Raw genomic sequence first — 16,151 nt, forward strand, 5'->3', positions numbered from 1 at the left:
CGACCAAAACGCCTGCGTCCCCTCGTATTGTGTGGTCCGACAACGGAAAATCAATTGGGGAAGTTTTTTTCTTGAAAGTTATCCCTCAATTGAATCCATCCGAACCCGCTCCGCTCCCTACGCATCCCCGAATAAATCTCCGGCTCCGACCAACGGTTCCCGTGAATTGTAAAGATGGCTTCCCTTGCGACGGCGGCTCGTCTTTCTGCGAGGGTTGCTGGCCGGAGAATACCCGCAGAGTCCACAGCTCGAGGTCCGTAAATCAACTTGTCCCCTCTCAGAGATGCTGTAGCTGTCAGCAGATACACCCTTTTGCTGTCCCTCTGCAACGACGTGAAACCGCGAGACAAAACCGGAGCTGACCACTCTTCGACCTCCCCATAAACAGGCTTCCGGACTTCAGCACGATGCCTCGCGGCCCAGAACTTCTCCATGCCCGCCCTCTCCCCGACCATGACGGAGGGCAGCATCGCCAGTTGGAAGGTCAAGGAGGGTGAATCCTTCTCCGCCGGCGACGTGCTCCTCGAGATCGAGACGGACAAGGCTACCATGGACGTCGAGGCCCAGGACGACGGCGTCATGTTCAAGATCACCACCGGCGACGGCGCCAAGGCCGTCCAGGTCGGCACCCGTATCGCCGTCATCGCCGAGCCCGGTGACGACCTCTCCTCTCTCGAGGTTCCCGCCGAAGACAACACCTCCTCCTCTTCGAAGCCCGCTCCGGCCGCCGAGAAGTCGGCACCCAAGAGCGACGGCCCCGCGGCGGCATCGGCTCCCGCGCAGCAAAAGGGTGGCGCGGCCAAGACCTCCGGTTCCAAGGCCCGCGAGCAGCGATACCCCCTCCTCCCCTCCGTCCAGGCCCTCGTCAACGGCCACGGCCTCGGCAAGGACGCCGTCAACCAGATCGAGCCCACGGGCCCCAACGGCCGCCTCCTCAAGGGCGACGTCCTCGCCTACCTGGGCACCATCAACGCCGAAACCCCCTCCAAGATTATGAACCGCGCCGTCAAGATGTCCCACCTCGACCTAAGCAACATCAAGGTCGCGCCCAAGAAGGAGGCCCCGGCACCCAAGAAGGCCGAGGCCGCCGCCGCCGCGCCCGCCGCCCCCGTCGACTCCGAGGTCGCCCTCCCCGTCTCCCTCGCAAAGGTCCTCGAGGCCCAGAAGCGCATCCAGTCCACCCTCGGCGTCTTCATGCCCGTCTCCACCTTTGTCGCCCGCGCCGCCGAGGTCGCCAACGACGACCTGCCCCCCTCGGCCCGCAAGGCCACCGCCGACGAGCTCTTCAACCAGGTCCTCGGCCTCGATAAGCTGGCGCCCCGCGGCTCCCGCGGATACTACCTGCCTCAGATCTCCGCTCTGCCCGAGTCTTCGCTCCTAGCGCCCCGCGCGTCCAAGAGATCGTCCTCGGCTGATATCATCGACTTGCTCGCCGCGCCCGCCAAGAAGGCCGTCCCCGCTAAGAAGCCGGTCGCTGCTCACCACACCCCTGGCATGTCGTCCGGAAGCAACCTGTTCACCGTGACGGTGCCGCAGGGCGATGAGAAACGCGCCAAGGTGTTTTTGGAGAGGGTCAAGGTGATTTTGGAGGAGGAGCCTGGCAGACTTGTTCTGTGAGTTGCTTGTATGGTAAAGAGAGAGAAATAGACGGCGAGCCCCCCTAAAGAACGCGGGGGCGAGTGGTTGGTGGGGGAGATGGGAACGAAATAATTCATCATCGCCAAAACGTGGGAGACTGATAGAGATCTTTTTCTTACACCCGACGCGGTGGGAAGAGAATGTACTTGTAGCGTGTTGTGGAAGTGGGGATACAGTTGAAAACGTCATATACAAATATACACCGTCCCAAATTCAGTTTTTCAGATGATCTTTCTAACCTTGCTGGTCGTCAAGAGCAGTGTCCGTACCATATTGGCCGAGCTGTCTCGTCCTGCAGCTGTCGAAATGAATTGCGACCTTATTGGCACAGGCTCTCGTATATATCTTGCCCAAGGGTGTTTTATGTGGGGTTTCACTCAATGGACCTGGGAACCACATCGCGGCGCTATCAGTCTCCAACGTCTCCCCCTTTTCTACATCATCAAGTACGCGTCAGACAGTCGCGGTCCCGGTGCCTCTTCAACACAGAGTAGAGAACATTTTATCGAGAGCTGCGCTGACGAAGACTGAATTTGTGTGGACTACGTTGGGATTCTATCTCCACTGGTGACTCTGCCCGCTTGACATATACATCGGATGGGTTATCATGGGCCAAAAATGGTCCTTTTTAGCGGGCCAAGTAGATGTCAATAGCTATGAACATCGCCGGGCATACTCCATTTCCTCCAAGATGGCAGGCGATCCTTTCGTTTCGACATTAATAAAGCGGATGCCGCCCATGAAGTTGGTGGTGTTCCTGCTGAAACTCGTTGGAAGATTTACCCTATCTCCTTGTGGTGTGTCTCGGTGTCCATCTGGATAGAATTCCAATGCGAATACGGACCAGGGGGTGAGCCACGGGTTTGTCTACTTGATCTTCGGCGAGTGATCTGAAAGTCACCCGCGATCCCAGCCTCTTGTCCCCTCGGTTGGCCCAATCCATGAGGGAAAATGAGCTTAGGTGTTACCAAATGGCATCAGCCTCACTCCTCATCCTGTTACTCTACTCATGACATCTCGCACCAAGGGCACGCATGGAGATCGACCGCTGTAGACTGAGGACTTTCTACGTTTGGTCGGTATATATAGCCTTGCCTCTCTTAACTCAAGGCGCAGCTCAAGGTGCAGCTTTTAAGTGGCGAAATCTCTATCAGCTATCCGAGGGTACATGGATTGCATCGGGGCCCTGTGGCAGGAGCCGTACAATGTTGAGCATTCCGGGCATTTTGTTAAAGACTGTGCTCCGGCGCCCCGTCGGCTGCCTCGAGGTCATCGTCACCGCTGAAGCTTTAGGTGTCTTTGAAAATGGTAGAATGCTGAAGCCCGCGCCTGCGCCCGCACCGTCTGCCGCTACGATCAGTCACTTTTGAAAGTGCTCTGTTTCTTCGAGGGCCTTGGGGTTGATGTTGGTAGCTAGTGGGTCTGTGGAGGTTGTCCGTCATCTTCACTCCCTTTCGAAAACTATGCCATGATGGAAACTCTAGCAAGCCTAAGGTGTAGAAAACTGTGGACCCTACGCCTAGAAAAGACAACGTATTGTGAGTTATCACAATTCTGGTCTATACATGACACTGATCCAGACGGCAATTCTTCCTTCAAGGTGTCTCTTGGAACGAGATACAGGATCGCTGGAACGTATTGTAATTCGCAATAGCTGCTTAAGCATGAAGAGACTAACACAGAGACGCACCTTTCCCAAGATTCAGCTCCATGCCCTTCGTTGAAGCTGGCGATCACTCACTGTGGATTAGCAATGATCTTTCTCAGGATGTAAATGACGACAATGAGTGGCAGCTAGTGTAGATACCATACTCTCGGCAGAAGCTGGGACATGACATGATAACTACTTTATGACACACTCATCAATAATTCATAGAACCTGAGCGCTGGCTATCTATCTCAACCAGCGAACTGAAACATAAAACAGCGTACCGAAAGGTTGACCCTGCAAGCAGTGCTACCAAGATCGAAACCCCATTTGACTTGCTCTCATAGCTCATCAGACATGAATCATGAAGAATCATTTCCCCTTGGCCTCATAAACAAGTGCCTTGACCATGAGTATCGGATAGCCTACAGCTTTCTTCCTACATAAGACGACGATGAGTGTTAACTAGAACAAGGGTCGGCTCTCAATCCGCAATTCAATTGAGCAAAACGCGTTCATTACCACTTTCATTACACAGCATTTTCTCACCCGTAACAGTATTTCATTCTGCTTCCCAGCAAGTTCCCGGCTTCAGAACACCCGCCCCCCCCCCTGTAACTCAGTCACTTGTTCCTGCAGATTGCGACTCTCGTATTTCCTGTGCTTCCGCAGGGGGTCTGTCAAGTTTTGAGAGACAGGACTCGTCAACGAAGCAAGATCAAATTTCTGACGGGGCTCATGCCCCCTAATTACGTTAAATTCCTTTACCAAAGATAAAGAATGACCAAGAGTTGACTTGTGATAGAGACTCACCGGGCTTGTATTGCCTTCCTGGACCCGGCCAGGGAAGCTTGCTTCATGCCTAGATCTCTGCAATCGCTTGATTCTCGCTCACGCGTGGATAACGGTACTTCAAGAGTGGCAAAGGTGTCTGAAGATAGACTCCGTGCATCAATCCTGTTCCGAATCTGACGCCTGTTGTTACATACAACTCCTCTACCCCCCCAACCCGACCCCCGGATAAACCGCTGCCGAAGCTAGGGGGCATTCCTCACTAGATACCTAGGCACCAACTAATATAAAAGCACCGGTCTTGCTCTCACTTCGGCTCGCTCGGTATGGATGCTGGCGGGGATTAGATGCGAGATACTTGAGGAAGACTCGTGACATCCTACAGGCGAGTTTCGGCTGAGTCTTACCCAATGCTTCTGTGATGCACTGGTAAGGATGATGTCCTGCGCAACCAGTCAAGTCAGAACTACTCCAATACTCCACCCTTCTTTCCCTCAGTTGGATGTTCCATGAGAATATGCAGACGATGAGTAGAGCTTCCCGAAGGCGGGCTTGTCAGAATGACTTTCGTTCAACGATTTAGCCGAAGAGCCTCACGGTGCTCGGTAGGAGCATGAGTACACTCAGATCACCATGGTGTAACCAGTGTGTTCATTTAACACCAAAAGACTGGAATTCTGAAGACATGATCTGTGGATGAGAGAGAGAAAAAAGGGGATAAAATGTTACGTCACGTCTTATAGAGGACACTTTCCAGCAGAGCTTACCGTCAATATGACACTTCGAACTATGAACTTGGAAGTTCATAGTGTTCCTAGACGTAACTTCATCATGTTTCCCTTTTGATTCGCTCGCCTTGACCCTCAAGGCTAGGCTGCTGCTCTTACGTCGTAGTCCTCTGCCTGCGTACGTCCAGCACAGCTAGCAAGAAGTCTCGACTCCTTCTCTTACCCTCGTCGCTGAGATTTGGACTCCACGGAGTATCCGACAGCCCTGATTTCTAAGAGTAGCATGCAGAAAGAAGGCTCCTGACGGCAAGTAACGGAGCTGAGCTAGCTTTGCGAGTTTGCATGCTAGGTCGCTAGTACAGGATAGCCAGCATCAGGCTATTCCTGAGCCAAATTTCCATCAATAAAGGCGTTCCACTTAGCCCGAGTACTATTTCATTGAATGCCACATCACTAGAACGAAGACCCTTCAACGGCGGCGGTGGAGGTTGGAAAAAGCTGATCGCGTGGCTCACTCATCTTGCAGAGATTGTTGGAGTATTCTCGCTGTTCACACAACCCATCTAGAGGGCAAAACCATTCATCTTGAAATATTGAAAACTCAAAGTGACCAAATCAGTGAGTATATCTCAATAGAGGGACCTCGTTGTCCAGATAATTTCTCCATACCTGTATGATCAAAGTATCGAAGTGCGAGAGTTGCTCATCTATTAAAGATGTAGCTTCGGACACTGACCACCGTAGGAATGACAGAGACGCAAGACATCGTCATGCGTTATCACGTAACGAATGGAAAGTTTGCAAATCTTTGTCACAGGCGAATGACTTGAACGGGCTTCGCCAACGTCGCAAAGCGGGTCAAGAAGCTTGCCGAGGTCGGCATTTGGTGAGAACCCCGGACATGCCAGTTGAATCGTGTGCGAAGCTCCCAATGGCACCGTAAGCTTCAACGCTCGTCGCCAATATTCGTTGAGACATTTCGTGCTTCAAATTGACTTCAGTTGCTCTCTGCACCAGTGTCGCTGCCTACATTACACATGACGAAAAGGGAATGCTAAGCAAAGGCTTTGACGCCGACGAAATGGACCTAAAGCGCGATCCTGATGAATGCGCGGACTATCATGAGGGGAGTAGAAGATAAGCTTGCCATGAAGCTGTCGTTTTACCATATAGAATGGTTCCTGCTTGGTGATGAGGTTGCTCCATCACACCGCCCATTCATGAGGGCTATTGCAGAAGGACTGTGGGGTTGTTAACCCGAAGAGTAACAACTTGCCTGAACGTGGTTGTGAAGCAATGAGCTATCGAGTGTAAATTGTGCTGGCGATTAATGTATTTATCAAGGGCTGTCGAGAACCAGACAGTAGCCCATACGTCATGCTGAGAGTAATTGTGAGAGATAGCGGTTGCGAAGGGCCGACTCGTGCTCGTTTTCCGGAGCGTCCGTTCTCTGCATTGAGAGGAATTGTCGCGCCTATGAGAGTTCCAAGGTTCATGTATACGAGGCTCCTCTGCTATGATTATTTTATCATTCAGGTTGTCTCTGTCAAAGTGTAGAGAAGCAACCGTTCTAGCTTTCTGAGCAAGAAGTGCGAATTTTCTTGAGTGCGAGTCAAACAGAATATGTCCCCGGGACCAAATAGAGTTGCGACAGTAACAGGAACCAGCGAAGCGATAGCAGGGGACTCATGATTGCAAAAGGTAAGGTGAAGTAAGGTAAAGTGCCATAGCTTAATCGCTCAGAAAGTAGGTAAGCGAGGCCAGCGACACAAAAGCGAAAACCAAATGGCGAAGGGGGCAACGATCTCGTCAGTGGGGTTCCACAGGAGCGCACCGATGGAGATTGTTCCCACCGTCTTACCGACCGCGAGCTTGACGAAGCGAATGGTCGCGCATGTGCGCGTCTGATGAATTTTGCGTTTGGGAACAACAGACTATGTGAGTAGGATGGGATCTGGGTGTCTAAGTAGCACGTCGGCGGCATTGTGCGTGTGTTAGGGTAAGCCGATGGGCTGGTGTTGGGAACGAGGCAATGTGTCGTTTGAGAGCTTTGCGACGATGTGGTTTCGCTCGCATTTGTTTCTTTCGCGGACTCGCAGATGGTGGCTAAGCAGGTTATGGATACGCCGCTCACCTACCTTAAGATCGTGACGTTGCGCCACCTCGAAAATAAATATTTTGTGGTAAAGCCAGGCTCACCGTAAGCCTCTCAAGAGCTGGATTTTATGAGTGCATGAAGCACAGTGACTGCATAATTGATCACCGTTCATATGGAAGCCAAAACACTCTGGCATGTGTGAAAGCCAGCTGAATCACACAGCCTCCTTGAGGCCGGAGCTGGGTAGCACATTCTTAACTAGGTCGAATCTCCCGGTCGGGGACGGGGAAAGGTGGACAACCAGGAAGGCCGACACACAGATCCCATGAGCCAGCCGAGGACCAGGCGAAGATTGAAATCGTGTCGAAACTTCTGGAGGAAGGGGGAAGTAACATGCCGAGGTCATGGGAAAGTTCCAAGTGACGAAAGGCACAGGAAGAGAAACCATAAGAGGACGAAGCAAGTGTAAGTCAGAATGGCGCAGGCCGACCCCTGGACTTCACAAGCCGGGTCTCCCAAAGCGTGCCTGACCAGATCTCTGACCGCAAGATGTCTAGCTGAGATTGGACCCTGAAAGCCAACCAAGTCTAAACGGCAAACAAGCAGGGAGGCCATGTGGCGGTGGACCAGCGGTGGCCGATCGAGGAGGGGCGGCGAGGCACATTGGCCGCTTGGCCGCCTCGGGAAGGGGCCCGAAAATGTGGAGAGGCATCCGGGGTAGAGGAGCGGTGTCATCAATGCCAGTCGCAAGTCTAAGGTAGCGGCTCAGAGATTCGCGAACGATGCGCTGACATGCGCCACTGGGACCATACAGAGAGAAGTATTGTGCACAGATTATATCTCAAGCTGGGCGAACTACGCAGTCTAGACTATGGCGTAGTTGAGTGAATTGCGCCACCGGGCTTTTCGGCCGAGTCGACTGGCTCGTCTGGTGGTTTGTAGCGGCCTTCAATTGACTTTGGATTCTGCCTCTAAACATGGAAATAATGACTCGCTGCATCTGAACTTGTGGAGAGACACAACGTGTGTTTGGGTATAGGTATTCAATTCGCCTTAGACATGTTGCGCAGACATCACACAATTGCCGTACTAAATGGACAAGGGAAGACGAACAAGATCGTTGTCAACTGAAAAATTGTATGTATGTTAGCCATGGGGGGAAAGCAATGAGATTAGTCCTTGATGCCTTGCTGGGAATGAAGATGACATTGGTAGAGAGAGCGGCTACACTTGATTTGGCATGGGACTGTGGCCCTGTCGAGGAATTTCCATTTTGATCTGATAGAATAAAGAAGGAGCAATCGGCCCAATCAACGGTGACGAGTACGGAGTAAGGTGCAACGGTGCTAGTGGCAAGTGCAAAGGAGAAAAAGGGTGGATGCGGGTGCGGCTGCCCCTCAAGGCCCCTTGTTCCTTCCCCGAAACATGAAGCGAACCCCAAGGCCCCAATGCCCCAATGCGGCACGCGCCCCATTCAAATCCACCCCTGCGACTGCCCTGCCAGATGTTCACGGATGACTAATGGCGCGTTCCCCCTGCGGCTAGCAATCGTATCCGGGTCCGTGCGTTTCAACTTCACGCGTTGTCTGTTTTTCGCACCCGTAACTCTGAGCCGCAAATTCGACGTCACCTCGTCTCCTGATGATCTGTTCAACTCTTTTCCATTTCAGCATCACCTTCGCAACTGCACTGTAACCTTGTTGCGTGCCGGAGATTCGTGCGCGGTACCGTTTCGCCAATGCCCCGCCCCTTCCTCCAGCCGTACCACTACTCCGCGCGCCACCTCCTCCTGACGCGGTGATTTCCGACCACCTCTCTTAATCCCCATCGAAACAAGTCCCAATACTGGGCCAATAATCGCGAAACATGCCTTCAAAGCCTTCAACACCGAGGCGATCCTTTACCGGTCGAAAACGTGGACGTCCTCCAGGTACAACCAATGCCACACGCAGTGCGCGCGACCTCGAAGATTCCCCCGCACCACCTCCCTCCGGCCGATCTACGCGCGACCACGCCACCCCTTCTGCAGTTCCTCACACCGAGCCGGCGCCTAAGAGAAGAAGATACATTCCTGGAGGCGCTGGTGGTGGAGGCCGTTTCATCGATGATGATGGAACTGAGACGCCCATCGCAGCAGTGCGTAGACCACCAAGGGAGCCGCGCAGCGTGTCGGCGATAGTCCCAAGACGAGAACGAAGCGCAAGATTACGAACCGCTGCGGATCGAGAAGACATGGAATTCAGTTCGGCTGCGGCTGTCGCAGCGGCCGTTGCAGAAAACGAAGGATACAAGCCCAGAGAGGAACGGGGCTGGGAGGAATTCCATCCTAAGCTCGATATCGATGCCACATTCATGATGTTCCGCTCTGAAGAAGTCGATGGAATTCCTCTCCCTGTCGCCAAATCGCCTCCAAGGACACCAGCAGGAATACGGCCATCCACCCCGATCAATGGATCCAATACACCCTTGAGAGAAATGAACCCGGCTTCGACGGGCAATACACCGGCGCCCACCACAAATTCCTACTTCAGCCTTCCCGTCGCTGGAAGTGAAACGCCACAGAAGCGTCGCACGAGGCCACCCCGTGAATCTGTCTCCTTCCTCGGTCGAGATCTGGCTCCAGCAGCGACACCAAGACTACCCCAAGTCCTACCTATTCGGAATCAAACCCCCAAGGAGCGTCTGGATCTCAAGGCACCTTCTTATCGCAGATCTGACCAGGTTGAGCAATTCGAGAGCAAGAGCTTTGGTCAAGCGCGATACGTAGATAAGTCGATGATGAATGTAGGATATCAGGAGACTGATCGTTACATGCGCTCCGAGGGCAGACTTATTAAAGCGGCGGAGCCAAATTTGGAGGACGACCTCGAACAATCAGCGGCCAAAGTAGATGGCGAAGCGCAACCAATATCTGGAACGAATGTTGGACGTGTCGAGTACGACATGGACGAGCAGGATGATAAGTGGTTAGAGGTTTACAACAGGGAACAAAGGAAGGGCAACGAACTGGAACCAATCACCCGCGAAGTATTTGAGATTGCCATTACGAAAATCGAAAAAGAGTGGCATGCGTTGGAAAAGCGGATACCAAAGCCCAATCCTAAACCGCCTCAGACCCATCGGCCGCGGTCTAGTTCGGCCGCGGCTGTCAATGGCGAACCACAAGTTGGGGAGGAGCAAGACAGCAAATGCGCGATTTGCGATGACGGCGACTGCGAAAACACCAATGCCATTGTCTTCTGTGACGGATGCGACCTCGCAGTCCACCAGGAGTGTTATGGTGTGCCCTTCATTCCAGAAGGCCAGTGGCTTTGCAGGAAGTGTCAGCTCATCGGTCGAGGCGTACCGGTAAGATTTCATCCCGCGCCCTTTCACTTTCTTGACATCATTACTAAAATGCTCCACAGACTTGCATCTTCTGCCCCAACACAGACGGCGCTTTCAAGCAGACCAATTCATCCAAGTGGGCGCACCTTCTCTGCGCAATGTGGATTCCTGAGGTGTCCCTTGGGAATGCCACTTTCATGGAGCCTGTCATGGATGTGGAGAAAGTGCCCAAGACGCGCTGGAAGTTGAATTGCTATATCTGCAATCAGAAGATGGGTGCCTGCATACAGTGCAGTAACAAATCTTGCTACCAAGCGTTCCACGTAACGTGCGCACGACGGTCGCGCCTCTTCCTCAAAATGAAGAACAGTCACGGGGCGCTTGCAGTTCTTGATAACAGCATGATACTGAAGGCTTTCTGCGACAAACACTGTCCTCCCGACTACTCCAAAGACAATGGCGTCACTCAAGCAGCGCGGGAAGCTAAGAAGTTCTACAAGCGGGCAATGAAGGGACGGATCTGGGCAGACAGCCAAGCAACAGCTCATGCGCTGGCTGCAAATCACCGTAATGCCTTAACAGAGCACCCACCCGACGAAAGTCAAATGACGGGAGCCAAATTTGCGTCCTATGTTGGCGGAGACAAAAAGAAGGGGCAACCCGGAAAGCAGATTTGGAAGCTACCTTCAGGCGCGCCCATCATTCCCCAAGCTGTCTTTGAGATTGTGGAACAGGCGCTTTCTCGGTTCCCGTTCCGCAAGCGCAAGGATTTCGTCAGCGAAGCATGTCGCTACTGGACGCTCAAGCGCGAGGCCCGCCGTGGTGCGGCGCTTCTCAAGCGACTGCAGTTACAGATGGAGACCTTCTCATCGATGGAGCTTACAAGGCGGAACTTTGCGCAAATGGGTCCATCTGGGAAAGCCCGTCTTTCACGGCGTGTCGAATTCGCCGAGGCGTTGCTCAAGGACCTCTGGGAACTGAAGCTTCTCTCTGAAAGCGTCGTCCAGAGAGAGCAAGAAAAGCTCGACGCTGCAGAGCTTGAGCAAGAGTTCGTGGACACTTGCTATTTCCCAATCGCGAAGCTGCTGGGACCGGTCGTTGAGAAGGCGATATTGTAAGTGATATCATCCACTTTGTCGAATCAACCTGCTAACCGGACTTAAAGCCTCGACAAAAACATTTTTAAGGAAGGCCTCTTGGAGCTCCAGGAGAAACTGGAGTGCCGATTCTATACCAACACCCTCGTCTTCACCCATGACTTGTGTGAAGTAATTCATGTCGGCATCAATACAGAGCCTACGCACCTCGAAAATCCGTCCCAGGGCGGCACTCTCTCGCCTGTAAAGCAGAACTTCCACGACCCGAGGCAGAGGAAGACGCTCGGCAAACGAATACTGAAGGCTGTCCAGCCACAACTTGAAACGGCCCTCAAAACAGAAGCCGAAATCACTCACAAGCCGTATGAGACTCTGGCTAAGGAGTTTGAGGGTATGCTAGAAGCCAGCATCGAATTCCGTCAGCCATCCATCACCGTCTCCCGCACAGAAGAGAGCACCGAACCCAGCCAGGATACTATCATGGTGGATGCTGCTACCGAGCAGATCACTGTTGCAAACGACGAGAGCGTCAAGGGTGCAGGCGCCACAGCCGATGCTGCAGCAGACGAGATGGACATCGATGCCGAAGGAGAAGAAGATGACGGCAATATTGAAGTCAACACTTCGACTTTGGACAAGCCAAGCGACGTCCACTCATCGAATTCGTCGGTGGCGGGGCATGAGGGCAACGGTAAGGCTGCTGTCAAGATTGAAGGGTCAGTGGCTCCGACCGTTCAGCCCACAGATACGCCGCCTGAGGCGGGCTATGTGCCTGCCAGTAGACCAACGCAACCGGCCCCTCCAACGCCACCGCAGTCCAACGGCAGCCTGGGCAACGAGTCCACAGATCCATTGTCTGAGGGCGGCGTACCCTGGTACTTTTCCGACTTCAAACCCAAGGGAACAACCATTGTCGAGGAGACGTGGACCGGTCGCGAGGCGCTCCGCAGTCTTAGCGAGGACCTCACCGACATGGATGAGCAGGAGCTCGAAGGCCTGGCCTTTGATGTAGAGGACAGTACTATCACTGCATCGCCAACCGTCAATGACGAAGTGGCGGACACGATTGTCAGCAAGGCCAAGTCCAACAACAACAACAATAAGGTCCGCAAGCGCACGAGTGCCCGAGCATCTGCTAGAAGGAGATAGTTGTGCTCTTCGCCCCCTGTCTCTCTCAACGACAACCCTCTCTCTTCATGGAGAGTCGCAACGCCCCTTTGTTATGAATTTTGTGTTTTTAACGAAATTGTATTTGTACAAGAGAAGACCCCGACGACATGTCCCAATTGTTTCTCCCCCTTGCTTGCTTTTCATTTTCCCGGCAACTACATCTCGCGTCACGATTCCCCCAGCTTTTACACCGTATCCTTTAACTACACCCCGTGCGCCGCGTCTACTATAGCGAGGCCGCGTGCCTATTACTACCATCAATACTTTTTCTTCCTGTTTCTTCCTTGAATTTTATTCAGTGGGTTTGATTACTAGGCGTTTAAGAAGTTGGAGGGAATGCCTCCCGCAAACTTTCACCAAACATGGCTTTGGCTTCAAGGGCGTTTTCGGATCAAGGAAGAGTTTTTACCAGGTTAGCAAGGGGGAGGCTTCACGCACACACAAACACCCCGTTATACCGCCCACGCGAGATGGGAGAGGCTTTTCTTCTTAGCTTAGCTAGTATTGAGAGAGACTTCTTATTTTCTTCTCCCTGTTAAAGTCATGAGTATGAAATGTTCTGAGAGTGAGGAAGGAAAGAAGAGGTGTTGTCGTTGTTTCTAAGTTTTCCTGCCTATTGGTGTTCCCTGCCATCTTTCTTCTAGGATGGAGCGACGGAGGAAGGTGCTTTGAGGTTGAGACCTATCCGAGATCTTTGTATGTAGTGTGAGTGGTATGTGACGATGGTCGAATAAGAGTTTCTGAGTGTGCAACATGAAGGTGCGTGCGCGTGTGTTTTGGAGAATACACTACGTGTTCCTTGTATCCTGATGTTTTGAAGTTCTTGGGTAATCTATCCATCTGTGTTGTATCCATATATGAAAATGTGCCGTGATTGGAGTTGATGAAATGTGAGTTGTCTACTGCGCCTTGTGTTTAAGAATACTTTCAAGTGTCTAAAATACTCCGTGTTACGTGTTCATGTACATGAAGACTGGCATGTGACCACCAGGAGGGTTGACGCCCGTCTCGGAGTATACACCAGGAACTCTGAGATGGCTATAAGCGTGATGCACAAAGATAAGTATTACTGGGTATTCCGCCTCTAAGGAGAGATGTAGGAACCGACGCAAATTTATCTATCCGCATGTATCACACTTATGTATGGGCTCTGCTACCATCATATGAGTTACCGAGAACCCTAGACATCATGTATGAGATGGCGGAGTTCCGCACACAGATGAGCAAATCGGCCACGAGCACCCGGTATCCCATCAACTGTGAGATGCCGTCAATACATCTATACGTACTTTCCTAAGAGGCAACAACGAATTATATCTATCCGGACCTATTTCTCTTACATCTGCCAATGAATAGGTTTGAAATAAAATAAAAGTTGGAGAAAGACTGGAGATGGATGTACTGACGCCTCCCAGCAGTTTAAGGAATAAGTCGTGAATAATGGTCAGAGAGCCTACTGTCTGAAGGCCAGCTTACTACCGAGACGCAACGGAGCCTCACCAGCGGCTATCACGCTTAGCGGACCTCAAAACTCAATGCACAGGAAACCAAGAGCCCCAAACCATCAGCTGAGAGTATGAAGAATCAACTGCAACTTCAGAGTCATGACAAGGCTGCGCGGAAGTCATACTCCACATGTCTGTCTGCCTAGGCACACGTCCTCGAGGGGCAGAAGAGAGGGTTGGCACTAGGGATGCGCTGCCACGTCGCTCAGTCTGTGGTGGAGGGGCATTGAATCGGTGAGAAAATGACGACCACCACGACCAACCCACCACTGCGAAGAGGTGAGTGTGCCTGATGGGGGGACGTCGCGGGGCAGTCATGTGATGCGTACCCACCCGCCGAAAAGTTGGGGGATTGACCAGGAGGAAGATGGACTTGGAAAAAAAAAGGCCTTCATCTGAAGGGAAAAGCAGCATTGCGTGGCTTGTACCTATTCAGAGAATTGGCTGAAGGGCTTTTCTCATTGGACGCTGGAAAGCGCAAAGGTCAGCCAGCGGGCGGGGGGAGGGACGTCGGTATGGATGGGGGGCACCGCCAATTGGATCATACAAAGTACTTGACTTGATGTAACTGGGCCACTTTTCCCCGATTGCCCCTCCTTCCCCCCCTCTTCATCGACTGAGAGCGGCGGCCATGGCATCTGTTGGATAGGAGGGGAACCCGAACTCAGATGTAGATCCTTCGGTCCTGGCCGAAGGCTGCGAGCGTGTTTGTAGTCGATGGACTCAACTGATTACCTATCCAGCAGAGTGCCTAGTAATACCAAGGAGGATGTGCTGCACGACATGATCCTGACGCACTCTTCATACACTTACATGCTGTACGGCTTCCGTGGATGCAGGCTGACTGACAGGCAGACAGACACATGACTGACGTAGTTGGCATACTTTTGCTGCGGTCGAAGTCTTGTGCCGTTCGTTCCGCAGCTTGCGTCTCCCCATAGTCACTTTCTTGTTGAACATTTCGACCCTGACGTGACGTGAGGTCCCGTTTCGTCCACATTTCCAGCATAGAGAGATTGAACGGTATGTGCCGGAATTCCCTCAAGGATCGACTGGGGAATTTTCAAGTGCAACGAGGCTACCCCAATATTCTACTGGTCAGACAGTTTTCGACTTTCGGGTGATATCTCTCCATTGAGTGCCCGTGCCAAATCTTCGCCTTGACCGCTTCAAGTCTCGGTGGTCAGAACCTAGAGCGCATTGGTGGGTGTAATTAAGAACCGCCGTCAGCCTCTGGTTGGCAACTAAGAGCTGGGCAAGGCTCTGGATGAGGGAACGAATAGGCATCGAGCCGGTCGAATGAACGGGGTCAGTTAGCCCATCTTAGCAGCTCCACAGCCCGTCTGACGAAGCTGGCCTTTGATGTAAGTTGAGAAATATCACCATGCTTACGGTTGGATGCTGCCCTTGAAAGTGCTGGTCCCGATTCAAGTCGATTTGTGAGAGTATGATGCCCGTGTTCTCAACGGTAGCGGTTGGCTGGGTTGATATCGGCACCTAACTGTGGTCACAGTGGTGTTAGAGCCACATCTCTGTCGATACCGCGATGTGATCGACGCTAGATTAATATGTCTTGGTCTGAGTCACTGGGTTTGTTGCCTCGCGGATTTGATCTTACAAACAAATCGTCAAATGTTCGGGCCGGATGCGAGGCCTGGGAGAGAGTAAAAAAGAGGGCAACAATGTCTTGCATCGAGCTGGCTTGCATGTCTCTTCAGCTGATCTTCGAAGCGTTGGCGTTTTCCCTCAAATGGCCGTGCCACGCGGGGAAGCTTTTGAGTAGAGGCTAATCTTGGCATCTGCTGAGTACCGTAGTGAGACGGAGAAGTTTTCGAGGGTTGGGGTATGGGCGGGCGGTGTCTGAAAGCGACCATGGACCGAGAGCGTCGCTCATCGAACAAGACAAATGCAGGACTCAAGTGTCACTATCTCATATTCTACTGGCATGGAGCAGCGCCTGCGAACAATTGGATGCTTGAGGATTTCCGACATACAGATGTTGACTGTCCCTGGACGCGGAAACATGGAGCGTCTGGTCTGCGTACGACTCGCCGTCGTCTTTAACAGCACTGATAAAGTTCAGGTGCGAGAAACACACGACACGTACACACGATGACTAGTGGTAAGGTTGGTTGTGTCGAGCGCGAG

The 16,151-nt window shown here is 52.4% G+C and overlaps 3 protein-coding genes across 3 annotated transcripts; all 3 read left to right on the forward strand.

Annotated features, from left to right (window-relative positions):
- Positions 1 to 174: 174 nt before the first annotated feature.
- On the forward strand, positions 175 to 1,617 carry CCOS01_02649 (biotin-requiring enzyme; the record flags this gene model as incomplete). Its single annotated transcript, XM_060450837.1, has 2 exons — positions 175 to 253; positions 389 to 1,617. 2 exons carry the CDS (start codon positions 175 to 177, stop codon positions 1,615 to 1,617), a joined length of 1,308 nt encoding a protein of 435 aa, XP_060319487.1.
- Positions 1,618 to 1,863: 246 nt separating this feature from the next.
- CCOS01_02650 (uncharacterized protein) lies at positions 1,864 to 2,169 on the forward strand (the record flags this gene model as incomplete). The annotated part of the gene is made up of 1 exon (XM_060450838.1): positions 1,864 to 2,169. The coding sequence occupies one exon, from the start codon at positions 1,864 to 1,866 to the stop codon at positions 2,167 to 2,169; it is 306 nt and encodes a 101-aa protein (XP_060319488.1).
- Positions 2,170 to 8,770: 6,601 nt separating this feature from the next.
- On the forward strand, positions 8,771 to 12,477 carry CCOS01_02651 (PHD-finger domain-containing protein; the record flags this gene model as incomplete). The annotated part of the gene is made up of 3 exons (XM_060450839.1): positions 8,771 to 10,252; positions 10,312 to 11,345; positions 11,397 to 12,477. The coding sequence occupies 3 exons, from the start codon at positions 8,771 to 8,773 to the stop codon at positions 12,475 to 12,477; spliced, it is 3,597 nt and encodes a 1,198-aa protein (XP_060319489.1).
- Between the last annotated feature and the right edge of the window lie 3,674 nt (positions 12,478 to 16,151).

This window comes from Colletotrichum costaricense (assembly GCF_030867565.1).
Source record: "Colletotrichum costaricense strain IMI 309622 chromosome Unknown Scaffold_2.1, whole genome shotgun sequence".
Taxonomy (NCBI): Eukaryota; Fungi; Ascomycota; class Sordariomycetes; order Glomerellales; family Glomerellaceae; genus Colletotrichum; species Colletotrichum costaricense.